At 46.4% G+C, this 15,926-nt stretch overlaps 1 protein-coding gene and 1 pseudogene across 6 annotated transcripts in view; one reads left to right on the forward strand and one right to left on the reverse strand.

The window, feature by feature from the left end:
* Positions 1-1,456: 1,456 nt before the first annotated feature.
* Positions 1,457-1,577, reverse strand: LOC114228607 (U2 spliceosomal RNA; annotated as a pseudogene).
* A 2,314-nt stretch (positions 1,578-3,891) lies between these two features.
* VGLL4 (vestigial like family member 4) overlaps positions 3,892-15,926 on the forward strand; it is a 148,048-nt gene continuing 136,013 nt past the window's right edge. For 2 of the 6 annotated variants that reach the window (XM_028127376.2, XM_054729425.1), the window contains exon 1: positions 3,892-4,190. Coding sequence is in view for 2 of the 6 variants with exons in the window: in XM_054729423.1 (XP_054585398.1) it covers positions 10,360-10,403 (44 nt within the window). In the remaining 4 variants the exon portion in view is untranslated. Of the gene's footprint in view, positions 4,191-5,037; positions 5,262-5,394; positions 5,454-10,296; positions 10,404-15,926 lie in introns of those variants that run through there. The other 4 variants (XM_054729423.1, XM_054729422.1, XM_028127379.2 and 1 more) reach the window with 4 other exon arrangements.

Here is a 15,926-nt window from a genome sequence, read left to right on the forward strand (position 1 = left end):
ACTCACTAATTGGGGATCCTTAAAAATCGTAAGGTGTGATTGGAAAGGCAAATACCTTATTCTTATCTAACTGAACTCCTTAGGGCCTTCCAGGTGTAATTGCATGGGTCCCATCAATCTCGCTGCTGTCCCACCCCTGCCCGCTGGCAGCTATGTTATATACTCTGTAATTCTGCCTCTCCCCGCTGCCTCCCATTTCTCATCACTGGACCATGGCTGACTTCATGGAGCCTCATGGACACACCACAACAAGGTAGATCAGATTGCAGCCATTTCTATGGATTAGTCAAAGGGAATAATCGGATTCTATCTCTGGGCAATGTGAACTATAAAGGTATGAAAGGAATCACCAGTGTGAGGGGAAGGGAGGCAAAAGACAAAAGGAGTAGTTGGGACAGTAATAAGGGAGCCAAAGCAACGAGGAAGCTCCTTGGTAGAGAGATGAGAAAGATGAAATGAAGAGGAGGCACAGAGAAACAGGGAGGGAGACTGGCCAATGACCTTGTGGCCTATAGAAGAGGCAGAATAAGGATCCATAGAGCATCCTTCTGTCCTCTGAACTTTCTTTTCCTATTTTTAATGTTTCAATATGAAAAATGTTAAACATATACAGGAGTAGGCAGAACAGTATAACAATCCCCCTGCACACATCCCTCAGCTTCAATCATGATCAACTCAGGGCCAATCTAGTTTCTCCTTCTGGATTACTTTTATTTTTTAAAAATCAACTTCTGGTGCATCTACAAAATCCTTGGTGTGAAACACATTCTTTTTTTTTTTTTTTAAATAAATCTTTATTGTTCAGATTATTACAGGTGTTCCTCTTTTTTTTCCCCCCATAGCTCCCCTCCACCTGATTCCCCACCCCACCCCATGCCCTTACCCCCCCCACACTGTCCTCATCCACAGGTGTAAGATTTTTGTCCAATCTCTTCCCGCACCCCTCAGACCCCTTTCCCCCTGAGAATTGTCAGTCGACTCCCTTTCTATGTCCCTGATTCTATTATATTCACCAGTCCATTCTGTTCTTCAGATTTTTTATTCACTTGATTTTTAGATTCACTTGTTGGTAGGTATGTATTTGATGTCATTTTGTTGTTCATAATTTTTATCTTTACCTTTTTCTTCTTCTTCCTCTTCTTAAAGAATACCCTTCAGCATTTCATGTAATCCTGGTTTGGTGGTGATGAACTCCTTTAGCTTTTTCTTGTCTGTGAAGCTCTTTATCTGACCTTCAATTCTGAATGATAGCTTTGCTGGGTAGAGTAATCTTGGTTGTAGGTTCTTGCTGTTCATCACTTTGAATATTTCTTGCCACTCCCTTCTGGCCTGCATAGTTTCTGTTGAGAAATCAGCTGACAGTCGTATGGGTGAAACACATTCTTATCAGTAGTCAATGCACAGCCTGCCTTTATTTTTGTAGTTAGCTACTTAAGTAGTTGTGTGTTTTTTTTCTAGAAATTTGCCCATTTCCTCCCTTCAGCTCCTTATATATATATATTTATATATATATATATATATATATTTATTGTGGTAAATTACTACACTTGATCTTAGCCAAAAGGCCGAGAAGCAATTGTTGTAGTAAAATATACATAACATAAAAATTTACTATTTTAACCATTTTAAGTGTATAGTTCAGTGGCATTCACATTGTTTTGCAAATATCACTTAAGTAGTTATTTTTAATAGTGAACTTGTGAAGCCACCACCCAAAAACTAAGACCTTGACAATAACCTACATCGAACCAAATGATTCCATCTCATCCATCCTATGGAGCCCTCCTCCCTAGGGAACCCACATCCTAAATCTTTGCATCATCATTCCCTTACTTTTTATACAGTTTTATCGCGGTTGTATGCCCTCCTACAATTATTTTTCTTTCTTTCTTTCTTTTTTTTCACATTACCAATAGTATATTACGCTGTATGCAGTCTTTGGAACTTACTCGTTTTCCACTTAATATTGTCAAGATTCATCCCTATTGTTGTAGGTCACTGAAAATCATTTGTTTAGGCTGCTAATATTCCATTGTGTGAATAGTCTATGTATCGGACACGTTCCAGTTCCAGTCCACATCTTGATAGCATGCCCCCGTTTTGTTACATTAACCTGAGTGTGCCTTTCCTCAGCACAACTAAAACAGCCAGACTAAAACAACCATGCTTAGATGTGGCCAGAGCGAAGTCACACTGATGCTGATGTCAGGGAAGCAGTGAGATTAATCCTTGGAAAGGTTGAAGACTGGTCACATCCATGAGAGAAGGGCCCCTGTCCCCATGATTTATCTGCAGAGCAAGGTTTGCTCTCAGCTGTGATGGAAATTAAAGAGGAAGCTTTAGGACCTCTACACTGACCCAAAAATGAAAATCATCTGGCAGCATACAGATGGCAGAGTTGTCATGAAGATCAAATGAGATAATGATATGTGGGAACACTTTGTAAACCCCAGAGCCTTTGCATAAATGTGCAGTTGGTAGTGTTGTTGCCATCGTTATTCATTTGCATTGTCTGGGCAAATCATTTTCCTATCCCTCCATGACTGAGGTGGGTGCTTGCTTATAAAGGTGTCCCAGCAGTCCCGAATTTAAGGCAGGAGGAGAGAAGGAGGGAGATGCGAATGCTCATGAAAGATCAGCTTAGTTCTTAGTCCCTGTAATGGCTCTTCAACGTAAGAATTATTATCTCTGGTTTACACATGAGAAAACTGGGCTTGATAATATGCCCAAAGTCCTTTAACTGATGGAGGTGGAGTTTAGATTAAAATCCAGGTCTGTCGGAATCTAAAGCCCTTTTTCTATCTTGCCACACTTCCTGAAATCAATCTGCCTAAGCAGTCCTCACTCTTGCCTCACTCACTGTTCTGATACGGCAGGGTGAAAACCTCCGCTTTATGATTTTTCTCAGGGTTTTTTTTTTTTTTTCCCCTTACGCTAAGACTATTGATGAACTAAAATGGAGTCTAAGTAAAAAAAAAAAAATATATATATATATATCTTTGGGACGACTGGGAGCCTCCTGGGCTATAATCAATAGCCCAGGAGGCTCCAATAATCGGTGGATTGTAATCTGGGAACCAGGCAACCAGGGGCAGCTGTGCTTGGGTAGACTTGTCACTTGGGTTGCCCCACCGTGTGGACTGGAGAGGAGGGAATTTCACAAGGGGCCACCGCACCTGGTCTCTGGTTCAGGTGATGCCTCTACTTGTTTCAGGCAAACATCTAATCTTACTGCAGAATGGCATTGTGAATGCCCAACAGGGGCTAAGATAAGAGTTAACGTGCTGTAGCTTTATACGTTGGGATGAGGTGATAGAAGGGGAAACAGTTTGAAAACTGCAAAGCATTCCCCCCAACATTAATGCAAGCTGGCATTTTGTTTTTACGGCTCTCATCCCTTCTCTGCAGAGAGAGCCCTTTCCCAGAGAAAGCCCTAGAGCAGGAGCTTCTAATCATGCCTGAGGTTTGAGGACTCCTAGAAGGCGAGCAACGTGAAGCCATCTCAAGCAAACCAGAGGAAGTCCAGTCTCTGGCTATTTATTTGACGAAGTTAGCGGCTGGATATGTTAAGCAAATGTTTTCTTAATGGTGGCGGTCTGAGAAAACAATGGGGCCAGGGCTGCCGGGGACAGGGGAGTATCAGGCCTCCACCCCATCCCCAGCCCCCACCACTAAACCTCCAGAGAATGACAGGAAAAAATTAAAGACAGGCCTTTTCTTTTCGTGGTCACATGTCTACCCTGCTGCTGTAACAAGAACCTGCACCAATTAGAAATGTTTCACCTCCTCCCCCTCGGCTCCTCCCCTCCTTCTCCTCCCCCCCCTCCCCCCGGCACCTCTCAAAGCAGACTGGGTTGTGGACTCCAGCAGGAGTTTGCCAAACACAGCAAACACGGGTGTGTGTGTGAGCGGCTGGAGGGGACTCTCTCCCCTGCGATCTCCGTCCCTCCCTCCTCTGCTCCCTCCCTTCCACACTGTTTTGATTTTCTAGGACTTCCTCCTCTGGGCGAGGGAAGGGGAGGAAAGACGCTGCGAGCGCCTGGTGTGCGTGTGTGTGCAAAGTGGAGTGTAAAATGCTGTAATGGGAGGAAACCGAGCCGCTTCCGAGGGTCCTGGACTGCAGCGGCCCTTCTGATTCCAGTGGCACCTGAGCGCACACCTCCACACGCCAGCGCGACCTGTACCGTCAGGTACGTGCGGTCGCCGGCCGGTCTGGGCTGTGTGGCTGGGGGGTGGGGGGTGGGGGGGTGGTGGCGAGAGAGAGAGCGGTGGTGCCCCAGGTCGGCGCCTGGGGGAGCAGGGAGCCCGGGGAGGCGGGACGCTCCGCGTGCGCCGCGGTCTGGCGGGGGAGCCGGCGGGAACGCCGAGCTCCGGGCGTCCGAGGGGCTGGTACGCTCTCCCCGGGGCTGCTTCCCTGGCAGGTCTGTGCCGAGGGCCGGGATGGTGCGGGTCTGACGCCGAGGGCAGCGGAGGTGCTGCAGGTCTGGCTGGCGCGCGCCGGCGCGCTCGGCTGGCTGGGGCGGGTAAGGGGCGCCTGGTGCCATGGGCATCGAGCGCGGCTGGCCCGTGGACGTCGGTGTCACGTGTGCTGTGGTCCACTGGGGCGAGAGCCAACTGTGTGCGCGTGAGGAGCATGCTTGGCCCCCAGCAGCAGGCACCTGGGAGCGCACGGGAAGGCCCATTTGTTTGTGCGTGTGCACTCCGGCTGTGTTCCCGCCGGCGGGGCCTGGGGGACGGGATGTGAGGGAGACGCAGGCTACTCGCGCTCCCTGGGACTGGAGCCTCCGCCGGGGGCCCAGCGCGGCGCTAGGCCCTGGGCGGCCGTGCCGCCCCCGAGAGCGCCCGCCCCCGCCCGGTCGGTGCTAGCCGCCTCCGGCGCGCGGCGGGAGGGGGAAGGGAAACGAGCCTCCCCTGGCGCGCTCGGCCCGGCTCGCGCCTCCCCGCCGGCTCACCTGGGCTCAGCCCCACCTGCTCGGTGGGAGGGGCGTGGCCGTGGGCGTGGCCTGTCGGGCCTGGCAGAGCCCGGCGGAGCCTCGGCGAGAGCGGGCGGCTCCTCATTCCAGGGATTCCTCGGGCTCCCGCGCTCGCGTCCGCCGCTGAGCCGGCCCGGCGCGCGCTGTCCGCGTGTGCGCGTGGGTGTGCGGAGGGGGCGTCGGTGCGGGAGCGCGCCCCCGCAGTGCGCCCCGCGCGCTCGGAGGTACCGCCCCCGCTCCCACGGGGCCCTGCCGGCCCGAGGCGGGCGCGCCCTGAGCCGCTGGGCGGTGAGTGCTGGGGGTTTGGGCCGGCGGGCTGGCGGGACCCAGGCCGGGTGAGGGGTGGCCTGCGGGGGAACGCAGGGTTGGGCTGAGTCGGAGCTGGACCGAGGACGTCCTCCTGCAAAGGAGGCGGTGGCTCCTTCTCGGCGGGGACACTCGAGGCGCCGGGTGGGAACCGAAGCGCCCGGGCTCTCTGAGGTAGATGTCCAGCCTCTGGAGGGGTTCCCGAGTGGAAGGCGTGCTGAGAGGGGAGCGGGGCGGGGGGAGCGGGGCAGGAACGGGCCCCGGCGCCCCGCATCCCTTTGGGTCCTGGCCAGCGGCGCGGGGGGGCTGCGCGCGGGCCCGCGGGAGGAGCTGAGGATGGGCAGCTGGGACCGGCCTCTCTCCTCGCGGTGTACTTCCTGCCCCCTCCTCAAAACCCAGCCGCACACTCTTCCTGCACCCAGGGCAGGCCTCGCCGAAAAGCAGAGGTCGCCTTTTTGTGTGTGTTGCTTCAAGTCCTCTTTGGTTCATGACACTGAGAAATTTAAATGTCTTAGGTGAGGACGAGAGTACTCGCTATTGCTGTTAACTTAATGCCATGCGCTTTATTGGCACGGGCTCGTCTGCTGAAGCTGGATGGTGAAAAAATCGGTTTCACTTTGATCCTCGGTGCTGTGTGTTTGCTAGCTGTGTTTCCTTCTCCGGTTAATAAGAACCAGCAGCCTGCCGGACGGGGGTGGAGGCCGCTCTTCCAGTTTGTATCAGCGGCTGGTTGCCCCCTTTATTTATAAGGTCCTACCGCCCAGTGTGTAGAGTTTGAAAACATTTTTTTTTTCTTTATAAACCTAAGCCTACCTGACGAAAATGAAGGCTCGCCAATGTTTCCTCTGAACACCCAAAGTCAAAAACATTGAATGCTCAGTATTCTGTTAGTACATAAAGGTCAGTTTTGCATTCCATTTTGGCAGACCAAGCTTTAACTCTGCTCTGGTCTGGGAGTCCACAGGCTTGTAACATTCATTGTTTCCTGCTTGCAGCTAATGAGGTCTGCGCATGACTGAGGGGTTTAGCTTGAGTAGTTTTAAAGAGAGTTTTGGGGTCAGCAGCCTTAAAGGCTGTATTTCAGACTTGAGCATCTCTAAATCTCGATGCTCCAGTTTTAAATAATGGGCTTAGAAATGCTTGCCTAGGAAGTTTGTTGCCTCATACTCAAGACACAGTTGTGTGTATGTGTGTGTGTGTGTGTGTTTTCTGTGCGTTTCCTGTTACATCTGGCTTGAAAAGCCACCTCCCCCATGTAAACCCCTCCGTGTGTTGTTTTAACTTTGGCAAAATTTTAATCCCAGGTTGATTTCCCCTGCCGTGGTTTTTTTTCACACTTCTGGGAAAGCCTGCCTTTGCTTTCCATGTAGAAGGAAATGCAAACTAATTTTTATGTTGACCAAAACAATACCATTAAGAAAACAATCCTGCTCTAAATTATAATCATGGACTGCATTCCAAAACTGTGTGTGTGGTGAAAACAGCTCTGGATTCCTTCTGGAGACTTGAGTTCAAGTCCTGACTTTGTCACCTCGATAGTTTGTGACCAGGGAAAATTACTTCTGTTTAACCTTTTGTGCTTTATTTTCCTCTGTAAGGGGGTGATATTATCTGCCCTAATACATTAACAGAGTTTCAGGAATTGGAATAATGTGCTCTGAAAAGTATTTGTGTTTTGTTATTTGTAAAAGTCATTGAAGACGTTAGCGAGCTTCATAAACACAGCCGTTGCCACTCCCCCCAACTGATTTAGGACTAGGACTTTACCTTAGGATTTTAACGGACATGATAATTATGAAACTAAAAACTTTCACTTTTAAATGTTCCGTTTGATAAGAGTTCTGTAATGGGAAATTCCTTTTATCTCCTTATGGAGTCGCCTAGTTCCCAACCTCTGGTGGTTGCAAAAAAAAAAAAAAAAAAAAAAATCCTAAGGAAGATTTTTACTTTGTGTCTCTTCAGGTGTCTCTCCTGGATAGTTTTGCTGTGCAACTTTTAGTTTGCCTTAATCAAATAAGTAAAATAACTATAATAAAAGTTGTTTTTGCAACTTTGAATATGACAATAAAATAATAAGAATTGTAAGTTCAGGAGGTAAAAGTCAAGAACAGGGGTGGGCAAAAGTAAGTTTACAGTTGTGAGTATGCAGTAGTTTATTCTTGTATTATTTATTATTGTATTGATGATGACGATGATGATTATTAACTTACTTTTGCCCACCCCTGTACATTGGCAGAATTCTAATGTAAATACAATTCTGACACTGTAGAGATTTTCATATATCAAGTTGTCTGTTTTTGGCCTTTGTTAGATAGGCTGTTGCAGTTAAACCTGGTGACAGAGAAAGTTTTTTTAATTAAAAAGTTTGTAGAAGAAATGTGAACTGAAGCTGATTTGTAATTCTTTTAGGGAGCGTATTTAAAGTTATTGGATGAATCTATATGGGCGAGTTTAATGGTTGAGACAAGTGAGTGCTGCCAATCAGCTGGTAGCCGTTTAGGATCTGTCCACATTAAAACAACAGCAATTTAGAAATTGGACCGTCAGATCCTGATAGTATAAACTGCCAAGGTAGGGAAGGAAGGAGTTGTATGCGGGAGCTGCTAACACCCGAAAATATTTTTTTCTACCTGGGATATAGTGTAATAGCTCTTTTGGGAAGAAGGACAATCTTGTCTCTCGGGTGTTATAAACATACAGTTGATCCTCATTCTCATTTTCTGTGGACTCCGTATTTGAGAATCTACTTACTAAAATGTTTTTGTGATTCCCAAAGCAGTATTTGCAGCCCTTTTGCAATCATGCACATGCTCAGAGTGGTAAATGTGAGTCTGAAATGCATGCTCCCAGCCTCAGTTGAACAAAACAATACTCTGCCTCCTTGTTTCAACTCTCATACTGTAAACAAGTATGCTTTTGCAGTCTATTGAGTGCCATGTTTTTCTCATTTGGGGGCTTTTTGTTGGCGGTTTTGCTGTTTAAAAAGCGTAATACTGAAGTGCTGAGTGTTCCTAAGAGCAAGGAGGCTGTGATGTGCCTTACATAAAAAAGAAGCGCATTTAGATAAGCTTTGTCTAGGCATGAGTTATAATGCGGTTGGCCCGGAGTTCAGTGTTAATGAATCAACAACAGATATCAAATAAGGCGTCTTTAAATAGAAACACTCATAAAACAAGATTATGTATTGATCAGTTGACAAAAATGTTGTAACCAGAGGCTTGCAGGAACCTAACCCTGTCTTTCCCCTAGGAGTAATGGTTCAGTGTTGGCTAATTCAGTGTTCACAGAGCCTTTATAGAACATAACTACGGTGAATAATGAGAATTGACTGTATTTACTCATGTGGAGAACTGGAGTGCTTCCTAATGATACAACGTGTCATGGGTTAGAAGACTTAAGGCTCTTACTAAGCTGATGGTTGAGATTTGGGGAACAGTGGAGAGTTAGACCTGGAGTATTATGGAAGTTTGCCAACTTGGACTAGGATGCAAATTCAAGTATCTCATTCTTGGGGGTAACAAGTTCCTGAGAGGATGAGGCACCAGGTTACTTGTGAATAGGAAAGTCTTAAGTATCCCAATAAAACAAATGGCAAGAACAAACATATCCAGAGTAAACTAAAATTCCAAAGTTTCTCTTATTTATTATGTGGTGCTGTACAAGGCTGAGGTCTTGAAAATGAGACAGATTCACAATAGCCTAAACACAAGATAGAAAAAGATAGCTTGTTTTTATTTGACAACAGTGTTACAAAAGGGTGGGAGTTGGTAGTCTGCTCAAAAAGTCCAGATGTGGATTTTATTTTTCCTCCTTGGACACAGTGGTTGTCAGAGAGGGCCCACCATGTAGTACTTTCCAGGGGACACTGTAGGGAGATGGGTGACATCAGCCAGCAGTAAGCCTTTTACACCAGCACTGGGCAGCCTCACATAAAGGGCATGAAGTAGGCTGTAACCTAAGTTTGGTTTTGCAGCTGTGAGCCTAAATAGATGGCCCTCACCTGACCCATGGTCAGCTTTCAGGTCGTCTGTGCATTTGCGCAGTTTACACTGAAAGCAAACTGCATTTTATGGTAACTAGGATTTTAGTTTTTGCATGGAGGCACTTTTTTTTTGTCAGCTCTTGTTGCCAGGGTCAGGATGACTGAATATCGGATCCCTATGTCCTTTTGTTCCCCTCCCCTAGCCCCGGGGCTGAGGAGGTCCATGGAGTCTAGTCTTGGGCCATTGTAGCATCAGAACACCTAAAGTAGTTGATTGAGCATTCCATCAGGGGTTTCCACACAGAAACATGTTAGCTTGTATTCAGCCCAAGCTAACTGGCACCTCCATCTCTTGCTGTGATGGGAGGTGGAGTTGAACAAAGGCAGAGCTGAGTTGATGGCAGGCACCTGACGTAACCTTGTTCCTGATACGTAGTGTGTCCCACTTTGGAAGTTAGATTGTTGGCTGCCCAACCCACCTGTCTCTTGCAGAGGTTTCATGGGAGGGACCTTAAGGGAAGGGTACACACCTGTATCAATTTACCACGTTGATTAGTGTTCTAAGCCAATGGAAGGGCTGCCAACAAAGCTGGCTCTCATGCTGAGGCTATGCCTGAGGCTGACTAGCACTTGAAAGAAGCCCAACTAGGGATGTTATACACACACACAATTCTCTGGAAGTAAGCATAAACTGTGGGTATATTGTTCAGATTTTTAGACATTTGGCCTTCAAAATGCATTTTCAAGAATGGTTATGTGTAAAAGTAAGAAATTGGATGTAAGTGGAATCTGGCCAGGTCTGTCTGACATTGTACCTGGTATGCTGCTTCAGATGATGGCAATATGGGTCAATTAATTATTCATGCCTGGTACATACCTAGGTAAGGAAAGCTGGACTTAGGTTCTATCTTTGGTAGTATGACTATGGAAAGAGTATTTTGGATAAATACTCATGACCAAAATACATTTTTCATATATATTTCGTCATCCACTATGCGTGACTCACAGCTCCCCAAACCTTTGGAATTTCCCCAGGGTTGAGAGTGACAAAGGTGTCTTTTGTTACGTGAATGAGGTGATTTGTGGAAGCACCTGTGGATGCGGCTGGTTGCCCGGAGAACCACCAACCACAGGATTAGAAGGTTGGAACTTTCATTCCTGCCCCCGCCTCTGGGGAGGGGAGAGGGGATGGAGGTTGATTTAATCAATTAGGAATTAGGGATTCTATATAATGAAGTCTCCATAAAAACCCTCCAAGAGGACGGGGTTCAGAGAGCTTCTGGGTCGGTGAACACGAGGACATTCAGGAAAGAGTGCCCCTCTCCCACATACCTCGTCCTATGCCTCTCTTTCATCCGGCTGTTCCTTTTACAATAAACAAGCGACCTAGTAAGTAACATGTTTTTCTGAGTTCTGTGAGTCACTCTAGCAAATGAACTGAACCCAACAGAGACGGGCATGGAATCACATGAATAGTAACCAAGACAGGTAAGAAGATGCTCACACCAAGACAGTTGTTGGTGCGAGTGGGGCAAACAACATAGACTGCAAAGCTATCGGATTCCTGGGGCCGCAGCCACACAGGAACTAAACATAAGGCCCTAAGGACTTCAGGCTCCACGGCTCCGTGCTAAGAAGGATTGCTTCTACTCAGTCCTGCTAAGTCGGGAGTTGTGAGGACCTATTGTATTTATAGCTAGTCCTCAGAAGCACAGGTAACAACCTGGACTTCAGATACCTGTGTATCTGGACTTCAGATACCTGTGTATCTGAAGTGGAGGGCAGTCTTGTGGGACTGAGTCCTTAACCTCTGGGATCTGATTCTGTCTCCAGGTAGATCGTATCAGAGTTAAGTTGAATTCTTGGACACCCTGCTTGTGCACCTTAACTGTTATCTACCGCAGGTTAACAGGTTTCCTTGAGCAGGACTGAGTAGAAGCAATCCTTCTTAGCACGTGGAGCCTGAAGTCCTTAGGCCTTAGGTTTAGTTCCTGTGTGGCTGCGGCCCCAGGAATCCGATAGCTTTGCAGTCTATGTTGTTTGCCCCACTCGCACCATCAACTGTCTTGGTGTGAGCATCTTCTTACCTGTCTCGGTTACTATTCATTGTGATTCCATGTCCGTCTCTGTTCAAAGAAAGTAAAATAAGGCATGGTGTTCATGTGCCCGAAAGGAGAGGGCTTGCTTCCCTTGGCTTACTTTAGGAACTATCGGGCTATTGCTGATTCATGTCTCAAGGTGTAGGAGAAAGAGCACAGACTATAGCTGCCTTGCCTTGGTTGCTGAGGGAAGGTTGTTTTTGTTGTTGTTCTGATAATCACTGTGCTTTTCTCCAAAAGCACTTTATGAAAATCAGCTTAAGAATAGTAAAAATAGCCGAAACCGGTTTGGCTCCGTGGATAGAGCGTCGGTCTGTGGACTGGAAGGTCCCGGGTTCGATTCCGGTCAAGGGCATGTACATTGGTTGCGGGCACATCCCCCGGTGGGGGGTGTGCAGGAGGCAGCTGGTCGATGTGTGTCTCTCTCTCATCGATGTTTCTAGCTCTCTATCCCTCTCCCTTCCTCTCTGTGAAAAATCAATAAAATATATTAAAAAAAAAAAAGAATAGTAAAAATAGCGTTCTATGGTGAGTGAGGAGACTTGGATTCCAGGCTTAGCTTCTTTAAGAAGTCACTTATGTTCTTGGCACTTTGGTTTTTCATCTGTAGAAGAATATTAGTAATCGTATTTGGTCAACACTCAGTGAGAATCTAATGAGGTAATTTATGTGAATGTGTTTTTGGAAAGTATGTGTTGTACAGCTATAAGATGGTGATAGTGGTAGTAGAATGAGAACATACATTTCTTACTTGAGTTTACAAGGCAATTTTGGTTTCATTATATCATTTAATCCACATGCCAAGCTTGTGAACTGTGAAGTAGGCAGTGTTACTATGATTTTCTTTAAGTGAGGAAACTTGGGTCTGGAGAGGCCCATACATTTAGTGTTAGGCATTTAGAGCAAAGCCTAGAACAAAATAGGCTTTCATTGATTTATTGTTGATTGAATGAGTGACAGTGTTGTTGAAGTAGGGCTTAAACTTTAGTCAGGTCCTGGCTGAACTGACTTAACAGAGGGTAAAGTGTGAGAAGGAAAAAGCCTTACACAAATGAGAGGTATTTTTAGCAGGAAGAACAGAGAGGATGATCTGAGAACTGGGTGTTTATAGGAAGAATGTGTGTTGCAGAAATATAGGGGGGCAGCAATTAGGACACACTGGGGAAGAACAGCGAGGAGGATGTTAATGCACATCTACCCCATGTGCCTGAAGCTGGGCTCGCATGGGGCCACCAGAATCTGGTGCTGATTGGTCTGAGATTTTATTTCACTTACTCCTCTCTCCGAGATGGACAGCTAGCCAAATTGAACACAGTGTGGCCACATTCAGTGTCAGTCACTCAAGAGCAGTAAGTTTCCTTTTCTGGATATTCTTTATGTATTTAATAGAGAGGGGATGGAGGTTGATTCACTAGCCCAGTGATGGGCAACCTTTTGAGCTTGGTGTGTCAAACTTCGCCAAAAAACTGAGCATAACTCGGGTAGTGTGTCACTTTGAGGAAAAAACTAACTCCAAGACTCTAGTCGCAAATGTTTCATCCTGGGCATGCGGCCGTGTGTCATCAGAAATGGCTACGCGTGTCAGTGCTGACACGCGTGTCATAGGTTCGCCATCACTGCACTAGACAGTGATTCAATCAATTATGCCTATATAATGAAGCCTCCATAAAAACCCTCCAAGAGGCCGAAACCGGTTTGGCTCAGTGGATAGAGCGTCGGCCTGCGGACTCAAGGGTCCCAGGTTCGATTCCGGTCAAGGGCATGTACCTTGGTTGCGGGCACATCCCCAGTAGGGGGTGTGCAAGAGGCAGCTGATCGATGTTTCTCTCTCATCGATGTTTCTAACTCTCTATCCCTCTCTCTTCCTCTCTGTAAAAAATCAATAAAAAATAAAAATAAAAAAAAAACCCTCCAAGAGGATGGGGTTCAGAGAGCTTTTGGGGTTCAGAGGAGATACCCAATGAAAGCCTGTAAATTCGTAACAGTCCAAAGGGTCATACACCCTGTGCTAGTTCATACTTGTAGGCTTGTCCTATGGTTGTACTTCATTAACGAGGCCACATTGGATTAGCCCAGGGAGGTGGTCCTGATGGGGGGATAGGGTGATGGAACAGGGCCAACAGGAATTAGGGATGCTGAGGAGTCCACTGGAGGTTGATGCCTTCCTGATTCTGGCGTTTGGCCAAGTGACAGTGTGGCAGGAACGTCCGGAGGTTTGAATGTGCTTCTCTCTATACCCATTGGTCCGGAGGTTTGAATGTGCTTCTCTCTATACCCATTGGTTCTCATCTATATAATAAAAGCCTAAGCGACCGGCGGAACAACCAGAACAACCGGTTGCTATGATGTGCACTGACCACCAGGGGTCAGACGCTCAATGCAGGAGCTGCCCCCTGGTGGTCAGTGCGCTCCCACAGGGGGAGTGCTGCTCAGCCAGAAGCTGGGCTCAAGGCTGGCGAGTTGCAGCAGCAGTGGCGGGAGCCTCTCCCGCCTCCGCGGCAGCGCTAAGGAGCAGCAAGCAGGCAGGCGGTAAGGAGCGAGGGGTCCTGGACTGCAAGAGGGTGCAGGCTGGGCTGAGGGACAGACTCCCCCCCCCCCCCCCCAGTGTACGAATTTCGTGCACTGGGCCTCTAGTACTCTCATAATTATACTGTGGTTAGCCACTGTTACTGGAAGATCACGCAGTAAGGCGAGCCTGGTGCTGTAGCTTTCACCTTGGGAATCTCCTTGGAACACTTGCATACACATCTTGAATTTCCATTCCCTTGCCTGAAAAAAATACAACCCAATACAGCCCGTACTTCTGTTCCCCAGACAGGTGCCCTTGTCCTCTTGTTGATCAAAATTGGACCGTTCTTTGTGGAAGGCCAACATAATGGAGTTCAAATTTATAGCTGAGCTTGTCATTTGCACTGAATGCCCCTAAGTTTTAGTAGCTTTAGAATTGATACCTAATGTTCTCTCATTCTCAACCTTAAGCTATTTGGAAGAACATAGTATTAAAGATAAGGGAGTCTGAGGAAAGGAAGGTGGGCTGGCAGAGAAAACACATGACTATTGCTGGAAAAAGAAATTACAAAACAAAATGTATGTTCTAGTCATCATGACTAATATTCATGTTGACAACAACCATGAAAGAAAGTGGTTTTGCTCTAACCATAGAGCAAAAACGGATTTCAGTACAGTATAACACCTTTACAAATACATGCTTTTTCCAGAAGCACATCCCTCTCACTTTGTTACTATGTCCAGGTGTTAGTTAGCATTTTGAGTTATTGTATTTTTGGTTATCCTGATCTCATAATATAAAAACTATCACAGAGATGAAAAGACTTCTGGGATGTACTTAGATTTATTTTCCGGATGTTGCATAACCTTTTGCAAAAGGTAGTGGATGATTTATGGTTCATAAAGGATATAAAATAAACCAGACACGTCACTCTCCTGCTTACAACTGTTCAAGCCATCCAAGGGCTTTCCACTGGCTTAGAATACCATCCCAGCTTTATTGTGCCCTACAGGGTACGCATGATCGGGCCCTTGCCCACTTTCCCACCTCACCTCCTGTCTTCTCCCCCGGCTCCCTGAGCTGTGGTCAGGTCACAGCACTCCTCCATATCCACATGTCCAGCTTTGGCCTGACTTGGATTTTTTTTCCAAATGTTATTTGTCCTCCCCCTTACCCCCTTAATAATGTTAATCCTTTGCATCCTTTAGGTCTCAGCTCTCATTCATCTCCTCAGAGAAATCTTCCCAGATTACTCTAAAGTAGTGGCCAGTGCCCTGTCTTTTTAAAAATACATTCACTATCATTTAGCAATTTATTTACTATATTTGCATATATTTTGACAAGTAATTTTAATACATATAAAGCCCATTCACTTCTCATAACAATCCTAACATATGAGGGAGGTAATATTAATATCTCCATTTAATAGATGAGGAAACCAAGGTAAAGTTACTTCCCAGGGTCACATAGACAGAGAGAGGCTGAGCTCATTTAAACTCAGATTGGCATCCAAAGATCATCCTCTTACATAGCCATGATGCTAATTTGCCTCTCAATATAGTGTGACCCTCCATCAAATACTGTAACCATAGTTTTTTTTTCTGCCACATTACTAATATATATATATATATATATATATATATATACACACACACACACACACACACACACACACACACACACACACATATATGTATGTATATAATTTTTAAAAAATATTCTTATTGATTTTATTGATTTCAGAGAGGCAGGGAGAGAGAGAGAAACATCAGGGATGAGAGCGAATCATTGTTCAGCTGCCTCCTGCACGCCCCATACTGGGGATTGAGCCCGCATGTGCCCTTGACCAGAATCAAACCCGGGACCCTTCAGTTTGCAGGCTGACGCTCCATCCATTGAGCCAAACCGGCCAGGGCTTACTAATATATTTTATTGGGTTTGCTGGGCTGTGATATTGTACAAGACATAAAATTCAGAAGACTTTAAACAAATTACTGTTATCTTTCACCTTTATTTGCTTATGACTTTTGTGGCTAGATAATGCCTAGTCCCTGGTC

Source organism: Eptesicus fuscus, chromosome 18 (genome assembly GCF_027574615.1).
Source record: "Eptesicus fuscus isolate TK198812 chromosome 18, DD_ASM_mEF_20220401, whole genome shotgun sequence".
Classification (NCBI taxonomy): Eukaryota; Metazoa; Chordata; class Mammalia; order Chiroptera; family Vespertilionidae; genus Eptesicus; species Eptesicus fuscus.